The sequence below is a fragment of the Festucalex cinctus genome, chromosome 1 (assembly GCF_051991245.1).
Source record: "Festucalex cinctus isolate MCC-2025b chromosome 1, RoL_Fcin_1.0, whole genome shotgun sequence".
Classification (NCBI taxonomy): Eukaryota; Metazoa; Chordata; class Actinopteri; order Syngnathiformes; family Syngnathidae; genus Festucalex; species Festucalex cinctus.
This window is the reverse complement of record NC_135411.1, coordinates 30,314,166-30,329,847: the sequence shown is the minus strand read 5'-3', so window position 1 is coordinate 30,329,847 and position 15,682 is coordinate 30,314,166. Positions and strand designations below refer to the sequence as shown.

Below are 15,682 nucleotides of genomic sequence, written 5' to 3'. Positions count from 1 at the left end.
CTCACTTTATAATGTGCTTGCTGGCGAGGAGAGTGACATTTTTTGTTTGCAGGGGTCATGTCAACAGCGGTGGCAGCAGTTGGCTGCTAAAAACAGCTAACAGCGCGATGCTAATCAGCTTAATGTGCAAGACGTTTAATTACGCACAGCAGTACACCTTGCCAGGTCTCCAGCAAAGGTAAAGAGGATGAGGGTGCTAAAGTTGATTGAGACTAATTGGAAGTTTCACACAGAGATTAGAGTGCAATTGTGACACTTTTTGTAGAAGATATTTATTACTTCATAAAAATTACACCATTTAACCTGCTTCATTTCAATATTCAAACAATGCATCCAGCAAATTAGTGCTTCTACGACAACAGGGAATGGCATTTATTTGAGCACATTTTTATATGTGTTGAATAAAACTCAACCATATGTCCACCCCCACCAGTCAGACTACAGAGTGGACTCTCCATCACCTGAAATATCATCGTCATGGGTGTGAATGTCACATTTGATGTCACAAGTTATAAAAGCGTTCTGCAAAAATGATTCATGGCCGCCATTTGAGTTCAGCTCAATCATGTTGGCTTCCAAACAGGTGTACAGCAGTTCTGTGGAAAACGGATGAAATCGCCCCAAAATGGTTGGACTGGAATCTGCCTGCGCTGTTTTACAGAAATGCTATAAAAGCCCAAAAGTTAGTGGAGGAAATTTAAAATTATGATATCAAATTGAATCAGGCGTAAAGGTCAGCCAGAACCTGAGGAGCATTAATGGATCTGCGTTTTATTGCAGCGCTCCAGCCATGGCGGTGGCACCATCCGTTGGGCCTAATTGACGTGATGAGGAGCTATTACCGTATTGATCGACCGCACCGAGTGACACTGGATCATCGGAGGCCTGCATCGACCTTACCTAAGTGAGTCCACAGTCTACTGAGGGTCAAACAAATGTTAAGGGGATATTACTAGTTGGAGGTCAGTCAGGTTGAGATGAGGCCAAAAGCAGCTTATAAGAAAGGAACTGACACGAAAACTGAAAATGAATGCTAAAGACCTAAATGACTTGACTTGAAATACCCGTAACGACATTGTGCTTTGAGGAATAAAAATGTTTGGTCGATCTAGAGCAGCCTTTACCAAACGCAGTCATTCATGCACCCCCTCAACTTCCTGACACAGATGGTGCACCACTTCTCTCTCAACCCTAAAAACAAACAAACATTTATTTAAAGACCCTGTAAAGTGAATGCAGAGATTGTGGAGATTGAGGTTGTTTATTATATCAATTTTCCTTATTTTCTTTTTCTTTCTATTTTTTTGGGTTGGGTGCATTTGGGCCCGAGAATGATTTGTTCCTCCCCCACTATACAAATCTGGAGCATCTTCATTCACATCTGTAGTTATCCTGCACAATTACAACATGTAGTTTGCTTGCTAGCTATGCATATTGCCTGAAAATACACCTTTTCCTTCAGATATTGCACAGAGTGCCTCATTATTGGTTGTGAGTGTGTACATCACACACAGACTGAAGGAAATTTATTTTTATTTATTCATTTATTTTTAAGTCCAACTTAACATCCAGCATTTGGACTGGGCATTCAGGCTGGCCAGGCCGATTGTTGCAGCATGGAAAAGGGCTGCGACCACCAGGTGGCCTCTATTCCAGGCATTGGAGACTTTATGTGGGTATATTTTTAACAGTAGTTATGTGTAGCTAATAGCTATCTAAGTCCATCTTATAATATTTGTTTGATTTGTTTGATTTTTCACAATTCTAATTCTCGTTTTTTTCCCCACCTTTTATTTGAACCTGTTGTGAAGGTTCATTTTCACTTCATAGGGACTTTAAACAAGCAGCTAAGCACATTTAAAAGCTGAGTAAAAACAGCTGACAAAATAATTGTAATATATATATAATTTATCCAGCACAACCTAGGTGCACAGAGCTAGATGCTTGCTTTGGCGGGACGACTGGCAGCAGCTGAGAAGCATTCCGGGCACATACCCCGCGAATGTTTGTTTTTAAGGAAATGTCTGTATTTCAGCTTTTCGCTTGGAAAAAAACACAAAGTATGATTATTATACGAGACAGCCACCCTCAAGGGTGCACGCCTGCCTTACAGTGTGGGAATCCCTGATCAAGAGTGAAACTGGTTACATATCTTAGCAACAATAAATTATCATAAAATAGACTTCTGAACTCTGTACATATCTGGCAAATATACTCTAAACCTTCTGGATGATACAATTCTATCAAAAACACATACAATTGTCAAGGAGCGAGCCTTGCTTTACTTGTCTTCCCCTCAGTCCCAGCCAAAGTCTTGACCAGTCATCTGGTAAAACTTCTTGTTAAAGGGCTTGTAGAACTCTCGTAGTCTCTGCACCACTTCGGGGTTAATGTTAGGATGGGTTCTGCCTTTGGTTTTGCCCAGGCAGTGGGGTTTGCTGTTGCCCTCTGGCCTCTTTAGGCAAGGGAAGCCCTTTGCCGGGTTAAAGTGGAAATGCTTCTCTGTGACCACTCTCCTGAGCCCGAGAAAGTCTTGGACCCGCGCCACCTCCCCGGCAGGGTCGCTAATTAGCCGCTCGCCGCTGACGAACAGCAGCTGCCCCATGGGGAAGTAGTGGAGCCAACGCTCCAGGTGCTTGGCGTACATGCCGATCTGAACGGCGCTCCACGCCGAGTCGATCACGCCTGCCGACGTGTTCTTAAAGGTCAGGCTTTCAAAAGACGGGATGTCCGGCTTCTTGGAGCGGGTCTGCGTGTAGTCCGAGATGGCTCGAGTGACGGGGTCTCGGACCACCACGATGAGCTTGGTGTCTTTAGACATGGTGTAGATACGGGCGGGGACCTCCTTGGTGATGTAGTAGCTGGGCGTTTTCTCCATGGTCAGCTGACCCTCGGAGGACTTTGGCATCAGTTCCCTGCAACAGACAGCAAAGTCATTAGGCGTTTTTTCACCAACAAGCCCAGGAATTTTGAGTTCTGAGTAGGGTTGCACAATATATCGAAAAAATATCGATATCGCGATATTGGCCCTTGCAATATGCATATCGCAAAGGCATGCAATAAGTTTTATATGGAATTTTATGCTTTTTATATGAATTTGACCAGTCAGATGCTAACTAAAATGTGCATCGCCATTCAATAGTTGAAAATTATCAAGACATAATTACAATTAATTAACTAAGATTACATTAAGGTTGCTTATTTTGCCACATGAAAAATGTTTTTCTTTCATTAGGATATAAAAATGTAATTTCTTTAGGTACATGTTAAATATCGCAATAATATCGATATCGCTATGTTCAGCAAGTATATCGCATATCGCATGTTTTTCCAATATCGTGCAGCCCTAGTTCTGAGTAAAGGGAGTTCTTGGTTGTAAAAGTTCAGCAGGGATTTTAGAATTGTGTTTTCACAGCGTCTTCGAGTTCTCGGTAATTAATTCAAATGAGTTTGATACATCGCCGATGTAAAAACAACGCCCCCAAATTTGACCAATCAGCCGTGGTCATTGCAGCCCGCCCCCTCAAAGTTCCTCCCTTGCTCAGCAAGACTCTGCTGCTGAGATGCCCCCTGGGGAATTTAATTACCCTGGTAATTCTTGTTGGTGGAAAAACGCGAAAACTGAATTTTACCAAGGTAAACTGAAAAGTTCTCCAAAAGTTCCAGCGGTGGAAAAACGTGTATTATATGTTTGCCATGGTTTACGTTGTAGGGGCTCACGAGCTGACTAGCACGGGATCCATTCCCAATCAATGCCCCATTTATTATTGCATTTCGAGTCCAAGTTCAAGGTGACTTTTTTCCCATATCAGCTGTGGATGGGGGGGAAAGCGCCCACAAAAACATCAAGTTCTGTTCCTTAAGGCAGACTAATTTGGACTAATGTCCCCCTTAAGGCTACCCATTAGAGTCCATTTACTGTTTGTATTGTTTCCACAAATGTTCCCAAACTTTAAAAGTCAAGCGTCAAGTGTATAAAAGCACTAACACTGTACAACCCCAATGAAAAGCCAATGTAATCCTGAAAACAATTATTTTTTTTGTATGATAAAAAAAAGCAGTTGTTTTAAGGATTACAACGGTTTCCCATGGTTACCCTGGAGTCTAATGGTTAGCATTAATGGGGACGTTAGTCCAAATTAATCTACCTTATGTGACAGAACTTGACCTTTTTGTGGGAGCATTCACCCCATCCATATCTGATTTGGGACAAAATAGGCATGAAGCTATTTCTACCTCTCAGAGTACCACTGATTGGATTTCAAGGCAACAGTACTATTTTATGAATCAATTTTTTGTCCTCATTTGCTTCTTCAGAGCTAATAATTGGACTCCGAAGTCACCATTTGTACGGTTTCCAACGTCAAAATAAAGTTGTGCGAGTCTCTTTTCAAGGATATTAAATCAGTACTTTTTTAGAAATTGTAGCACCCCGCAGAATCTCGGAAGGGACGATGGTATTCAAATTTGGTAGATGAACTCTGACAGCCTCGCTCCACGAGAGGCATAAAATTGTGAGATTGCAGCTAGCCAGCCGTCATCATGAAGACAAATGTAGACATAGTGTCCGGTATTAACAGAGCGCATGAGTGTTCTTTGGAATGACAAGGACTCGCGTGTGAGCGCCACGCGAGCTTCTAAATACCAAGCCTAAAGGAAGACGTTCATCTCTCGCTGCTACATTTAATCTAGCGTGAAACCTCAATCATTTTTCAGATCTCACATTGAAATACCGCGCACCTTCATTACCACACACAAAGGACGGTTTAGCCCTGAATAGGCGGCGTTACGCTTCTTAATGTCACGGCAAGACAGTTGACTCGCCCGCACCTTTTCATCTCGTGTTTCTCTGTAATTCCGTGTGAAGATTGTTGAGATTGTAGGAATTTGTGCAGACAAACCTTCAGAACTGTTTCGCACCGGGGCAGCGTGTTCGTCTTGACCCCGGATGCCTCCAGTGGATCATAATGTAGCCTGTTAACTGCAGGCCTGACTGGATAATGGCTCAAGTGAGACAAGGGGGATTAGGTTTAAGACAAACACGCTGTTGCAACTGGCCCAGACTCGGTGGCTGGCTTGTCAGGAATATTGGCCCAATGACTCAACTAACGGAATCTTGAGTTTTAGGTGGGGCTGTTCCATTTCAATTTATCAGTCGATCATCCCCAAAACCTCCAAATGTGTTTCTGGTGTATGTTGTATCAGTAAATCAATGCATGATATGTTTACAACAATCCAACATTCCAGCTTTTTGAAGCATGACATCATACAATAATGACTTTAATTGTGGATACTTAAAGTTTTTAAAGAAAGCTAATGATCAACAAGGAAAGGAGTGGAGCCGCGCCATTAAGGCGATTACTGTCATTTATGTGTTGGTACACGCTCAAGCAGTGTCAACCTCCTCTCTTCAAACACAGCAGTTTTAGTATAAAAACTAATCAAGCAAAACTGAGCTGAGAATGTTTTGAACCTTTTAGCATTGATGGAAATAAATAATAAGCGTCCTCATATGCCTCGTTTTCACATGTATTGCGTACTCTTCTCACCTGTGCCACCTGACCCTTTTTCCTCAGTCTAGACCCTGGGGTCTTACATTTTTTTCCTTCCTGAGAGCCTCACACATTCATCGTCATAACTAGTCAAGCGGAGTGTGAAATGCACAAACAACCATGCCGCAGTTATTATGCATCTCTTACTGTAGATCCACGCATGCAGACAGACTGCTGTGAAAGATGAAAGATGTGCACAAATGACTATTTCCAAATGCAGCTGTCATTTGTGTAAATATATTTTGTATTATATTTAAATTGTTGATTATAATATACTTTTAATTTCATTATAGGTAACGTCACAACATTTATGCATCTGCAATAGTTTTAAATATATGGTATAGAGACCATATTTAAAAAAGTTGGTATACTTTAAGCCTGAAATAAGACATCAAATTCATATCGGGCTTTTCTAGCCACTCGGACGTTTTATAGTACCACTCCCACACACTTGAAACACATTGGGGCTTATAAAACACACTTTTTAAACAAATTATACACAATCCAAGCTAACATAGAGATGTAATAATAATAATAAAAAAATAAAATTAGTAGCAACTTTATTAAAAAAAAAAAAATGCTCATACACTATAAAGACACAATACAATATTAGCAAGTTTTTAAAAAATATGTTGTGCAGGAAATTTTTGAAACATATTTCCTGTTATTTGTTTTTCATAGAACTACATTTAACCCTCATGCAGTGTGTTTGAAAAAGTTTCAATGTGATTACAGCACATGGGGGGTAGATCAAGTTTAAACTGTAAATTCAAAAATGTGTCATTTTTATTCCGTATTGTAATTCTATTAGTATATTGGTTTGTGATGTTTCAACAGAATCATGAAATACATTTGTGTGAAGCGCCATTTAGCCATGATGCCAACCATTTACTGTATACTGTACACCACAGTATTTGTGGAAAGTGCGGGTGTACCTAATGGAGTGACCACTGAGTGCCCTATTCTGTTCAACTTCACAAAGTTCAAAACAGACCATCCAAGCCCACTGTGGCACTTGGGAAAAAAAATGTGTTTAGAACCATTAAGGAAGAAATGTGCTCCTCACTAAAAGCTACGGCTACCTTTAGTTTATATGCTATAGTCAGTGTATGTGGATCCTTGCACATAAACAATACACCTTAACAGTCTTGAGGATCCTTGAAGGACTGGGAGATAACGTAGGAAGGCAGTTAAGAGAAGGAGTAAAGCAATAAGAGTATTGCAGATGAAGGTATATAGTGCAGAAGACAGACACAGGGATAGGAGTGGCTTGTTTTGTGATGTGGCTGTTTAGTCTAGCCTGCAGTCAGGTGTAACCACTAAAGCAGCCACCAAGTTTTTAAAGCCTTTGTTTGTATGGACTGCTATCAGGAGGGCAGGTTCAAAGGTACGACTTTTATGTGGCTGCTGTTTGATGATACCACTAGTAGCAACTTGAGGCAAATTCGCACTTCAAGTGACAAGTTCTGATAGAATACCTTGATTTTTTTATTTTCTTTATGACGTCCTGTTTCTACGTACATTTGGGGTGAGACATATCCGATATGGCTGTGTTTACCATGTACTGTGAATCCATGCTGAAGTGTTTTCAGTATGACTTTGGTTTTCCCTACCACATATTCGTGCCTGACTGACTCTTACAGTAATAATCTTCGGCTTTCTAGTCATCTCCACCCCTTGTAGGACAGCAAACCTTGGCGAAAGCAAAAGGCAGAGCATGAACTAATGTCCCGATGAGTTCTAATCTTATGCTTTTGAAGCGCCGTGGGGGCTTGAGTGACTGTGGGAATCACTTCTTCGCTCCAAGAAAAGGATGAGAGGTGCTGGTATGTGGCCACTTGGAATAATCGCATCAGTTGAGAGTGAGACAAGTTCCAGACTCGAATCAAACGGTCTGGGGAAGCCATCCATCATATCGCGCAACCGTTGTCAAATGACGTTCGTTACGTGCAAGATCTTCTCATGTGACGCTGAACAGCAGTAGAAATAGAGCCCGGCATCCATTATTATGCACAGCTTAAGTGGTAGGAGGCAAGTGTCAGCCTCGCATTAACAGCAAATTGTGCACCAGACAATTATCATCAGGATGGTACTGCATTTGCTTATAGGACTACAATCGAATAATTACAGGTAGGGGTGTGCTCAAAAAATCGATACGGCAATATATCGTTGCGGGCCTCATTACAATATACGTATCGATACGCAGGCGTCAGAATTTATATTGCTCGTTAACTTTAAATAGGCAGTTAACGTTTGCCTTTGCAGTTTGCTTTGTACCCAAAAAATAAAAACCAGCAGCGTCTTTGAAGTTAATTGCCTTCAATTAATGCAAAAATAGCTCACCAGTGATTGGACACTGTGTCTTGCTAAGAAAATGAAAGCAAAGGAAAAACATCAACATATATTTTACTTATTTACAACTTAACACGGCACATGTCTTAATGTACCAATTTTTGTATATTTTGTTTAAAAACGAAATAGAATGTGTTACATGAAAAAAAAAATGCTGTTTTTATTTCCCCAAATATTTCAAATAAGCACATTTTAGAGCTGTAATTTTAATACTTTGATATTTTTGCTCATATCGGCTCATGCATATTAATACATTTTCCCGGTGTGTCTGTGAAAGCTGCTTGCTCTCCAATGCATGCACATTTAAACCAGGCATGCCGCTTGGTGGTAAACCAGAAGAGCTGCTAACAAAAATATTTTTGTGTCAGTCAGCATAAAAAGACATATCCTTTAGGTATACATATGACTGTTATTATAAAATGCAAGTAAATTAGTGTAATATATCGGGATACGTATCGCCTTGAAAATCAAGTATTGGGATACATATGTATCGCAATACATATTGTATCGTGACCCCTGTATCGTGATACGTATCGTATCGTGAGGTTAGCTGCAATACCCAGCCCTAATTATAGGCCAATGTAAGCCCCTTATACATGGTACAAAGCTTTTTCACGGCACACACTGGGGGCACAAAGTCCAATTGTTGGAAGTAGGTGGAAAAGATGTGGAAAATGTCTGGTTCATTTCGGGATAGTGTCAAGTAAATCAAAATAAACCGTCCCTGAATCGTATTGCTACTGCAGCAGCTGGAGCGCTGCAATAAAACACAGATTCATTAATGCTCATCCTTGAATTGTGTCGAGATCCCATATATTGAGGTACATATCAAATCGTATTTCACAAGTGAGATTCACACCCGGAGACGACACACATTTTGCCATTGTGAATATTAAACATACCACAAGATATTCAAACTAGATAATCTTTCGGTGACATCAGACCTGCCTGTACTGATTTTGATGGCAAGGGAGGACAAAATACTCATATTTGGTCGATTATCAGTATGTGTGTACGGTAACCTCACTTTCCTGCTTTGTGAGTCTGCAGACTTCACATAGCTTCTTTGAAAAACGACTCCTAACAAACCCCAACACCATAGGATAATTGCTCAGGCTCATGTTACAGAGACATCTGACTTTGATCGCACAGGAGGGAAAATGTTCAAATTTGGCCCGATTGATGGTATGTGTGTACTCTGCTTCAAAGGCAAAGGTGGCTAGTCTTCTGTTACGGCTCTGATCCAATTCTGTGAGATCTGCGTGAAACAGCCTCTATCTAGTGTGGCTGAAATGCACTCTGATGTTTTGATTCAACTGCCAATGTGCAATCAAATGGCAAAGAACACAAAACGTGGTTCATTTTGAGCCACAGCGTGATTGTGTAAATTCTCAAGAGTCGAGTGTTCACAATCATGTTGTATTACCAAGAAAAGCTCAGTGTGATAGGATCTGTATTACGTCAAGGATTCAAACTCAACCAGGAAACAAAATTGGCTATTATTTTTTCAGGCCAAGCACTTAATCAAGAGAGAAATATTGGGCTATTTCCAATGAGACCATTAAAGCTGAGATTTTTGATGAAAAGCAACAATCTTAACATTATTTTCATGTTTTGAGACAAATGCCTTACAAACTGTGGAGTGTTTGTGAACTGCCGAAAACAACATCATGTACTGATGCACACAATCAGTGAATCGTGAAAACATAGCGGAGAAATCAATGAGTTCAAGGGAGGCTCCTTTCGCGAGTAGGATGGAGCTGACTACATGGACCAAGCTTCCTTGAGAATGAAATAAGCGAAGAAGAAGAAAAGAAGATGAAGAAGAAAATAGGGAGCATGCGCACAGCAAAAAACAATGCCCCGATCGATCGAGGTATTCCGAATGCGTTTATATGCACAAGAATTCAGGTTATGAAAGGGGTCTTATTCGGGTTTTTAAAAAACATATCCCGGTTCTTGCTCGTGTTTACATAGCCTTTCAAAATCGGAATATTACCAATATTCCGGTTTTGAAAGGGTTATTGCCAGAGTGCAGGCTCAGTTGCATGCTGGCCTGGGAGCGAGAGCGAAAGCAAACAACGGCATCAAAGCAAGCAAACAAAAGATGGCTGTGGCAGATTGTTGCTTTCTAAAGTTGTTGCGACTTGCTGTCAGGGAGTCTCCAGTGGGGAGAAAGAGAGAGACAGCCGCAGGAAGCAGCATATTCTCTCTGAAGATACTACAAAAGAGAGCGATGAGGAAGCGGGAATCAACTCTGGGGGGATAGAGCCGAGTGAACTTCAGTGTTTCCAGAGCGCCGAAGTAAGCGGTGCGGCTTTGACAAATTGTTTTCGGCAAAAGCCCACAGGGTTGTTGTAACAAGAAGAAAAAGAGAAGGTGCGCGTTATCACTATTGACAATCTGTGGCACTCTGTTCTGGGAAATGATGATGGAGCTGGGTCTGATTTTAATGGTTGTAATGCTTATGGAGATATTTCAGGGAAACCTGTGAAACGCATTCAGTGGAAATGCTGACTAAATGCTGACCAAGTTCATCTCGAGAGTTCGCTCCCACTTCCACCATTCCACTATAGTGCTCGCTAATGTGCCGAGCAAGCGAAAATAGCCACCAGTTGTGTGGACTGGGATGAACCTGGCTCTTGGGAGTCTTTGCATCCCAGAGATCCGCCAAAGTCAAAACTCCCCAAAAGCTTCTTGGGCCCATTCCATTGAATGCCCGCATTGTGGCGGCCCCCTGCCGATTGTCGTCAAAGGGCACTTTCACACTCCTGAGCCCATTTGCATACAAAGTGAAGGCAGCGAAAACATGTTTCACACTAATTGTCTTCTCTTTTATTGTCGGGGTTAATGCAGACCTCAGGGGTTCGCTGGAGTCCCCTTTCATTGAGCTCCATAATGCCGCTGCGCTTTTCTAAAGGCTCGCTCTAAATTTACTGCCCTCTATCTGCCACTGGCTGCCAGTGAGCTTCCCCCAAGGGGCTCAGCAGAGGATTAGCCCATCGTCAGTGTGTTAGTACGAAGGCCACTCTTTGTTCTATGTGTGGATCCTCAAAGGGGTAAAACATGATTTGAGCAATTAAGTCACATCTAGGGAGAAGAGCTTGATTTGCTGCGGAGAAGTAGTAGGCGTCGAGGAGGAACTTGTTCCCACCACGTTAAGCGTGCAACCAATTGACATGCTTCGTCGCCAAACGTGCCGCGTTGTGGTCGCCGTCCCGCTGTGCGGACCTCCAGTGGCGCGGACACACCAATCGTAGACCATAACTGGGCGGTGGCACTACTCAATGCCACCGCAGGAGCCGATGGGCCCACCCAGCAGACCACCGGCGTTTGTCCGTGGAAGGTGAAGTGAAACCGGCTAATCAGCACCTTCCCGCGCATGCATGCACGGCTACATGCGAGAGGAAGTTGGACTCACTCAGTTGTCAGTCAGGATGAGGCACTTTTGTGAACACTGAGATGCATTCAAGACATTATGACAAAATTCTGGCTTATGCAGAGGAAGAATATCTATGTTAATCACAAAATGCACATTTGGCTTTTGGGTGAAATTTCAGAACCTAAAATGTACTAAACTCTTACAGGTGATCATAATTTGACCTTCTCAAAACTTTTGAATGCACTTTTTGCACAACTTGTTGAAACCTGTATCGGTGCCGATTAGGGGTGTGAATTGCCTAGTACCTGACGATTCGATTCCTATCACGATTCACAGGTCACGATTCGATTCGATACCGATTAATCCCGATATGAATTTATAAGTTGATTGTTGCAATTTTTTTCATTCAAATTTAGAAAATACTAATCAGTAAACTTGTAGAGTGTAAGATTTATATGAAAATGTATTATTTATTTATCTGAAACTTCAATCTTATACAGGTTGTAATCTGTTTCATGTTTGAACAGCATTAAAATAAAATATTAAGGCTTAATGTTCCGTTCATATAACATTCTTCCATGCTCAAGGTGTGAATCCTAACCCGAAGTCAGACGTTTTGTTGAATATTTTTCCATTAAAAATGGAAGTTTAAAAATCGATTCAGCCGCCTATTGAATCGATTCGAGAATTGTGCGATATAGTATCGCGATATATTGCTGAATCGATTTTTTTTAGCACCCCTAGTGCCGATACTGCTTTTCTGTACTTGATTTCTCCCACTCTGAAAAAATGCTCAGATACTACAACTACTTGATTTGTAAGCACCGATGACAACAAGTTGTAGCCTACTCTTGAGCCTCAAGAAGCTGTGGCGGAGGAGGACGGGTGGGTAACGTTCTGTGATACTGTGCGTTGCACAAAGAGAAGTGATAGTGTGATTAAAAAAATATCACTTCAGTTGTCCTGTCTTTGGGCGGCACGTTGGATGACTGCTTAGCACCTAGTACTGAGGACTCGGGTTCCAGTCCAAGCTCCGGCCTTCCTGGGTGGAGTTTGCATGTTCTCCCCGTACCTGCGTGGGTCTTCTCCGGGTACTCCGGTCTCCTCCCACATTCCAAAGACATGCATGGCAGGTTAATTGGGCACTGAATTGTCCCTAGGTGTGCTTGTGAGTGTGGATGGTTGTTCGTCTCTGTGTGCCCTGCGATTGGCTGGCAACCAGTTCAGGGTGTCCCCCGCCTACTGCCCAGAGCCAGCTGAGATAGGCGCCAGCATCCCCTGCGACCCTTGTGAGGAACAAGCGGGTCAGAAAATGGATGGATGGATGGATGGATGTCTTGTGGTATTATCCAGAAGTAGTCTTCTATTTTATTTACCTACTTTATTTTGTAGGAAATATTGAGGTATCGTGGCATCCTATGTTCATATCCACGAGACTACTTTTTTTTTTTTTTTGTCTGTTGTTTCTTTATTGGTCTCTTATCTGGAGTATACTCCTTTTGTGCCCCCCGTGTTCAGACTTTGAAAATATATATTTGAAATGCCTTGTGTGACAGGTGACATTTTTAAGAAACGGGTGGCAAAACTGCTGAAAAACGTGCAGCTAGAGGTTAAAATGATGTTGCTCTCAAACGTCTTATTTGAATGGAACTTGTCATGTTCAAGAAAGGTTTTTGTTTTATGTTTATGAACAACATTTGATTAAAATACACCTTTTCGTCATAATTGTGAGATGTAATGGTGTTACCATATCAAGGATTGATAATCGGGATCGGTGAGTATTAAGATTTTCAGTAAGTACTTGGACTGAGGATGATAAAAAGTGGTTTCAGTGCATCACAAGAATCAATCAATACATTTCCTAAACCTAGTTCACTTACAATATGAAGTTTAAATGTGAGTGGAATATTGTTGTCAAAGTGATTTATTATTAAGATTTGAGATTTCAAAGATTTGCCATGAAAAAGTGCATGCAGCAACAATGTTGCTAGTTCTTAGTGCTCAGTAGACAAAGAGATGGACTAAATAGACCCCTCAAAGACAGATAATCCCCAAATATTCTAAACCTGTCCAGAGAGTCTCAAAAGCAGTTTAAGCACAAAATCATCCTTTGAACAATGCTGCGCTTCCCCTGTTGTGCCCCTCTTTGAAACGGAGTCTCCCTCTTAATCCCTGCGCTCTCACATGCACCTTCTGCACAGCCGTCCAACTTGTTACGATAACTGTATTTTTGGGGGGAAAAGATAAAAAGTTTGTGACATATTTCTTGGAAGATAAGAGTGTTTAAAAGAAATGTTTGCATATAGTGCAACCGAGTTAAAAGAGAGCAGCTGATCCCTGATCTGATTTCTCATGTCTACCGGAGCTTGAAGATGAAAACAAATGGCTGACAACAGATCAATAGAAGCACAGATTAATCTGCTTGAATCATGCTCTCGGCTGCCGAGGGACTACATGATGTGGTTTGCTGAATTGCAACTTTAAACTGCAACCACACTACACTTAATACTAATAATGTAAGATATTGTGATAAAGTAACGTATTCTGGATGAAATACTTATCAAGGCCGAGTGGTTAGATTGGATGCTGTACAAGAGTTCCAGGTACACTGACGAAGGTTACGCAAATAAGCACGCTATCACTTTGTAAATAACCCCGATAGAGAACAGAGACATTTTGGCGGGGTGGTTGTCATGTGTTGACGTCACAAGCTGGCTTACACAACTAAAAACTAGTACCTTTTTTTTTTTTGCCTTATAACCAGATACAGTATTATTAAACACAGTATCTAATGGCCTCATTTTCCATTATTTGTCAGCTGAGCTCCTTAACTCATTAGCATCCAATGATAGATAGATAGATAGATAGAACCCATTTTCCCATCAGGGGCCATATATATATATATATATATATATATATATATATATATATATATATATATATATATATATATATATTAGTGGTTTTAATTAAAAAAAAACTTGTTTTTATTTGTTTTTACAGTCAAATTCGGTGCGCTCGCAGTCATTATTGTTCACTTGAGCAGCTACTTTGTTCATTATTTTCAAGTATGAAATAAGATCATCTCTCACTGAAAAAACAACACCTTTTTCACATTTCCCCTCGAAAATAAGGTAATATGAGTTCGTTGAACACATTGTGATACCGAAAATTATTATTATTATTTTTTTTTTTCCTCCCCCCGAGAGAAAGGGACCTTAAGCCAGACAGGAGAAGTCTGGTCGGTTGAGAAAGTGCACTGAATCGCACCCTCACTCACCTGTACCAGTCCAGGCCCTTGTCGTAGTTGCGGTCGAAGAAGTGCGGCTCTGCCCCCGCCGCGCGCACGTCCGGATGCAGCCGCAGGAACTCCAGCAGGGCGCGCGTCCCCCCTTTCTTGACGCCGATGATGATGGCCTGCGGCAACTTTTTACTCTCCGACTCATTGAGGAAAGCCGACCTGATGTTCACGTCGCCTTCCTCCCACTCGTCCCCTCTGCTGTCCGCGTCGTTGTCCGCGTTGTTGTTGTTGAGCAAGTCCCGGGACGGACGCGCCGAAGAGCCGCCGCGCCGTGGGTCCGCGACCGCTCCTCCGCGCTCGTACCCGAACCCGGGCACGGCCGAGCTGTAGCCCAAGCAGCAGTAGATCATGTAGACCCACAGGGACAGCATGATGCAGAAGACGAACAGTTTGTTCTTCACGTGGGGTGGTGGCACAACATGGAGACCGTGGAGAGCCGGACTATATTCCATAGGAGCGAGTTGGCGTCCAGGTGTCGGGCATCTTGGCAAAGTGCACCACGCTCGCTAAACTTTTAAAGTGGCCATTTTCCTCCTAACAGTGTCTTCCAAAAATGTAAATCAATATGTGATGAGCTCCTCAGGTGAGCGTGCGTCACTGGCTGAGCGGCTTGTGAGGGCACACACGCACCACAGCGACAAGTTATCACAGTGTCAAGTTTCTCATAATCATGAAGGCACACTTCCGGTTTAACCCTTCAATGTAATACAAGACTGAAGATACACGTCGAAAATAATAGTCACTCCCAGCCAAACGGATTGGAAAAAAAAAAAAACGTCACTTTTTGCTAGTTTGTAAGTGTTTATTTAGTGTGACTTCAACACACGGTAAAGCGAGTATCTAAAATGAATGTTTTATGCGAAGGTAACAGTGATGCGTTGTTTGGAATCAATGTAGGCTGTCGGGAAGACTTCCTTTGAATAACTATCACTGTAAATAATGCAAAGAGGAATTGTTAATGTGAATATGAATAATTGATCAAATTAGACGTAAAGATCAAGTGGAACACATCTTGTTTTGTTTATGCCGTCAGCCTCAGTCAAGCATTTAGACAACACTCAGGTCTTTATTTGATGTGGGGATACAATACTGGTT

The 15,682-nt window shown here is 41.8% G+C and overlaps 1 protein-coding gene across 1 annotated transcript; it reads right to left on the bottom strand.

Moving 5' to 3' along the window:
* Positions 1 to 253: 253 nt before the first annotated feature.
* On the bottom strand, positions 254 to 15,211 carry hs3st3b1a (heparan sulfate (glucosamine) 3-O-sulfotransferase 3B1a). The gene is made up of 2 exons (XM_077528383.1): positions 14,567 to 15,211; positions 254 to 2,915 (listed from the first exon to the last, which is right to left on the bottom strand). Exons 1-2 carry the CDS (start codon positions 15,037 to 15,039, stop codon positions 2,297 to 2,299), a joined length of 1,092 nt encoding a protein of 363 aa, XP_077384509.1. The 5' UTR covers positions 15,040 to 15,211; the 3' UTR covers positions 254 to 2,296.
* Between the last annotated feature and the right edge of the window lie 471 nt (positions 15,212 to 15,682).

What these genes read in the sequence shown, in the direction of transcription:
- hs3st3b1a (XM_077528383.1), bottom strand. Translation starts at nt 15,039, where the DNA reads ATGGAATATAGTCCGGCTCTCCACGGTCTCCATGTTGTGCCACCACCC. An exon ending in AAGGGCCTGGACTGGTACAG is followed by an intron (nt 2,916 to 14,566) that starts GTGAGTGAGGGT and finishes TGTCTGTTGCAG; the next exon opens with GGAACTGATGCCAAAGTCCT.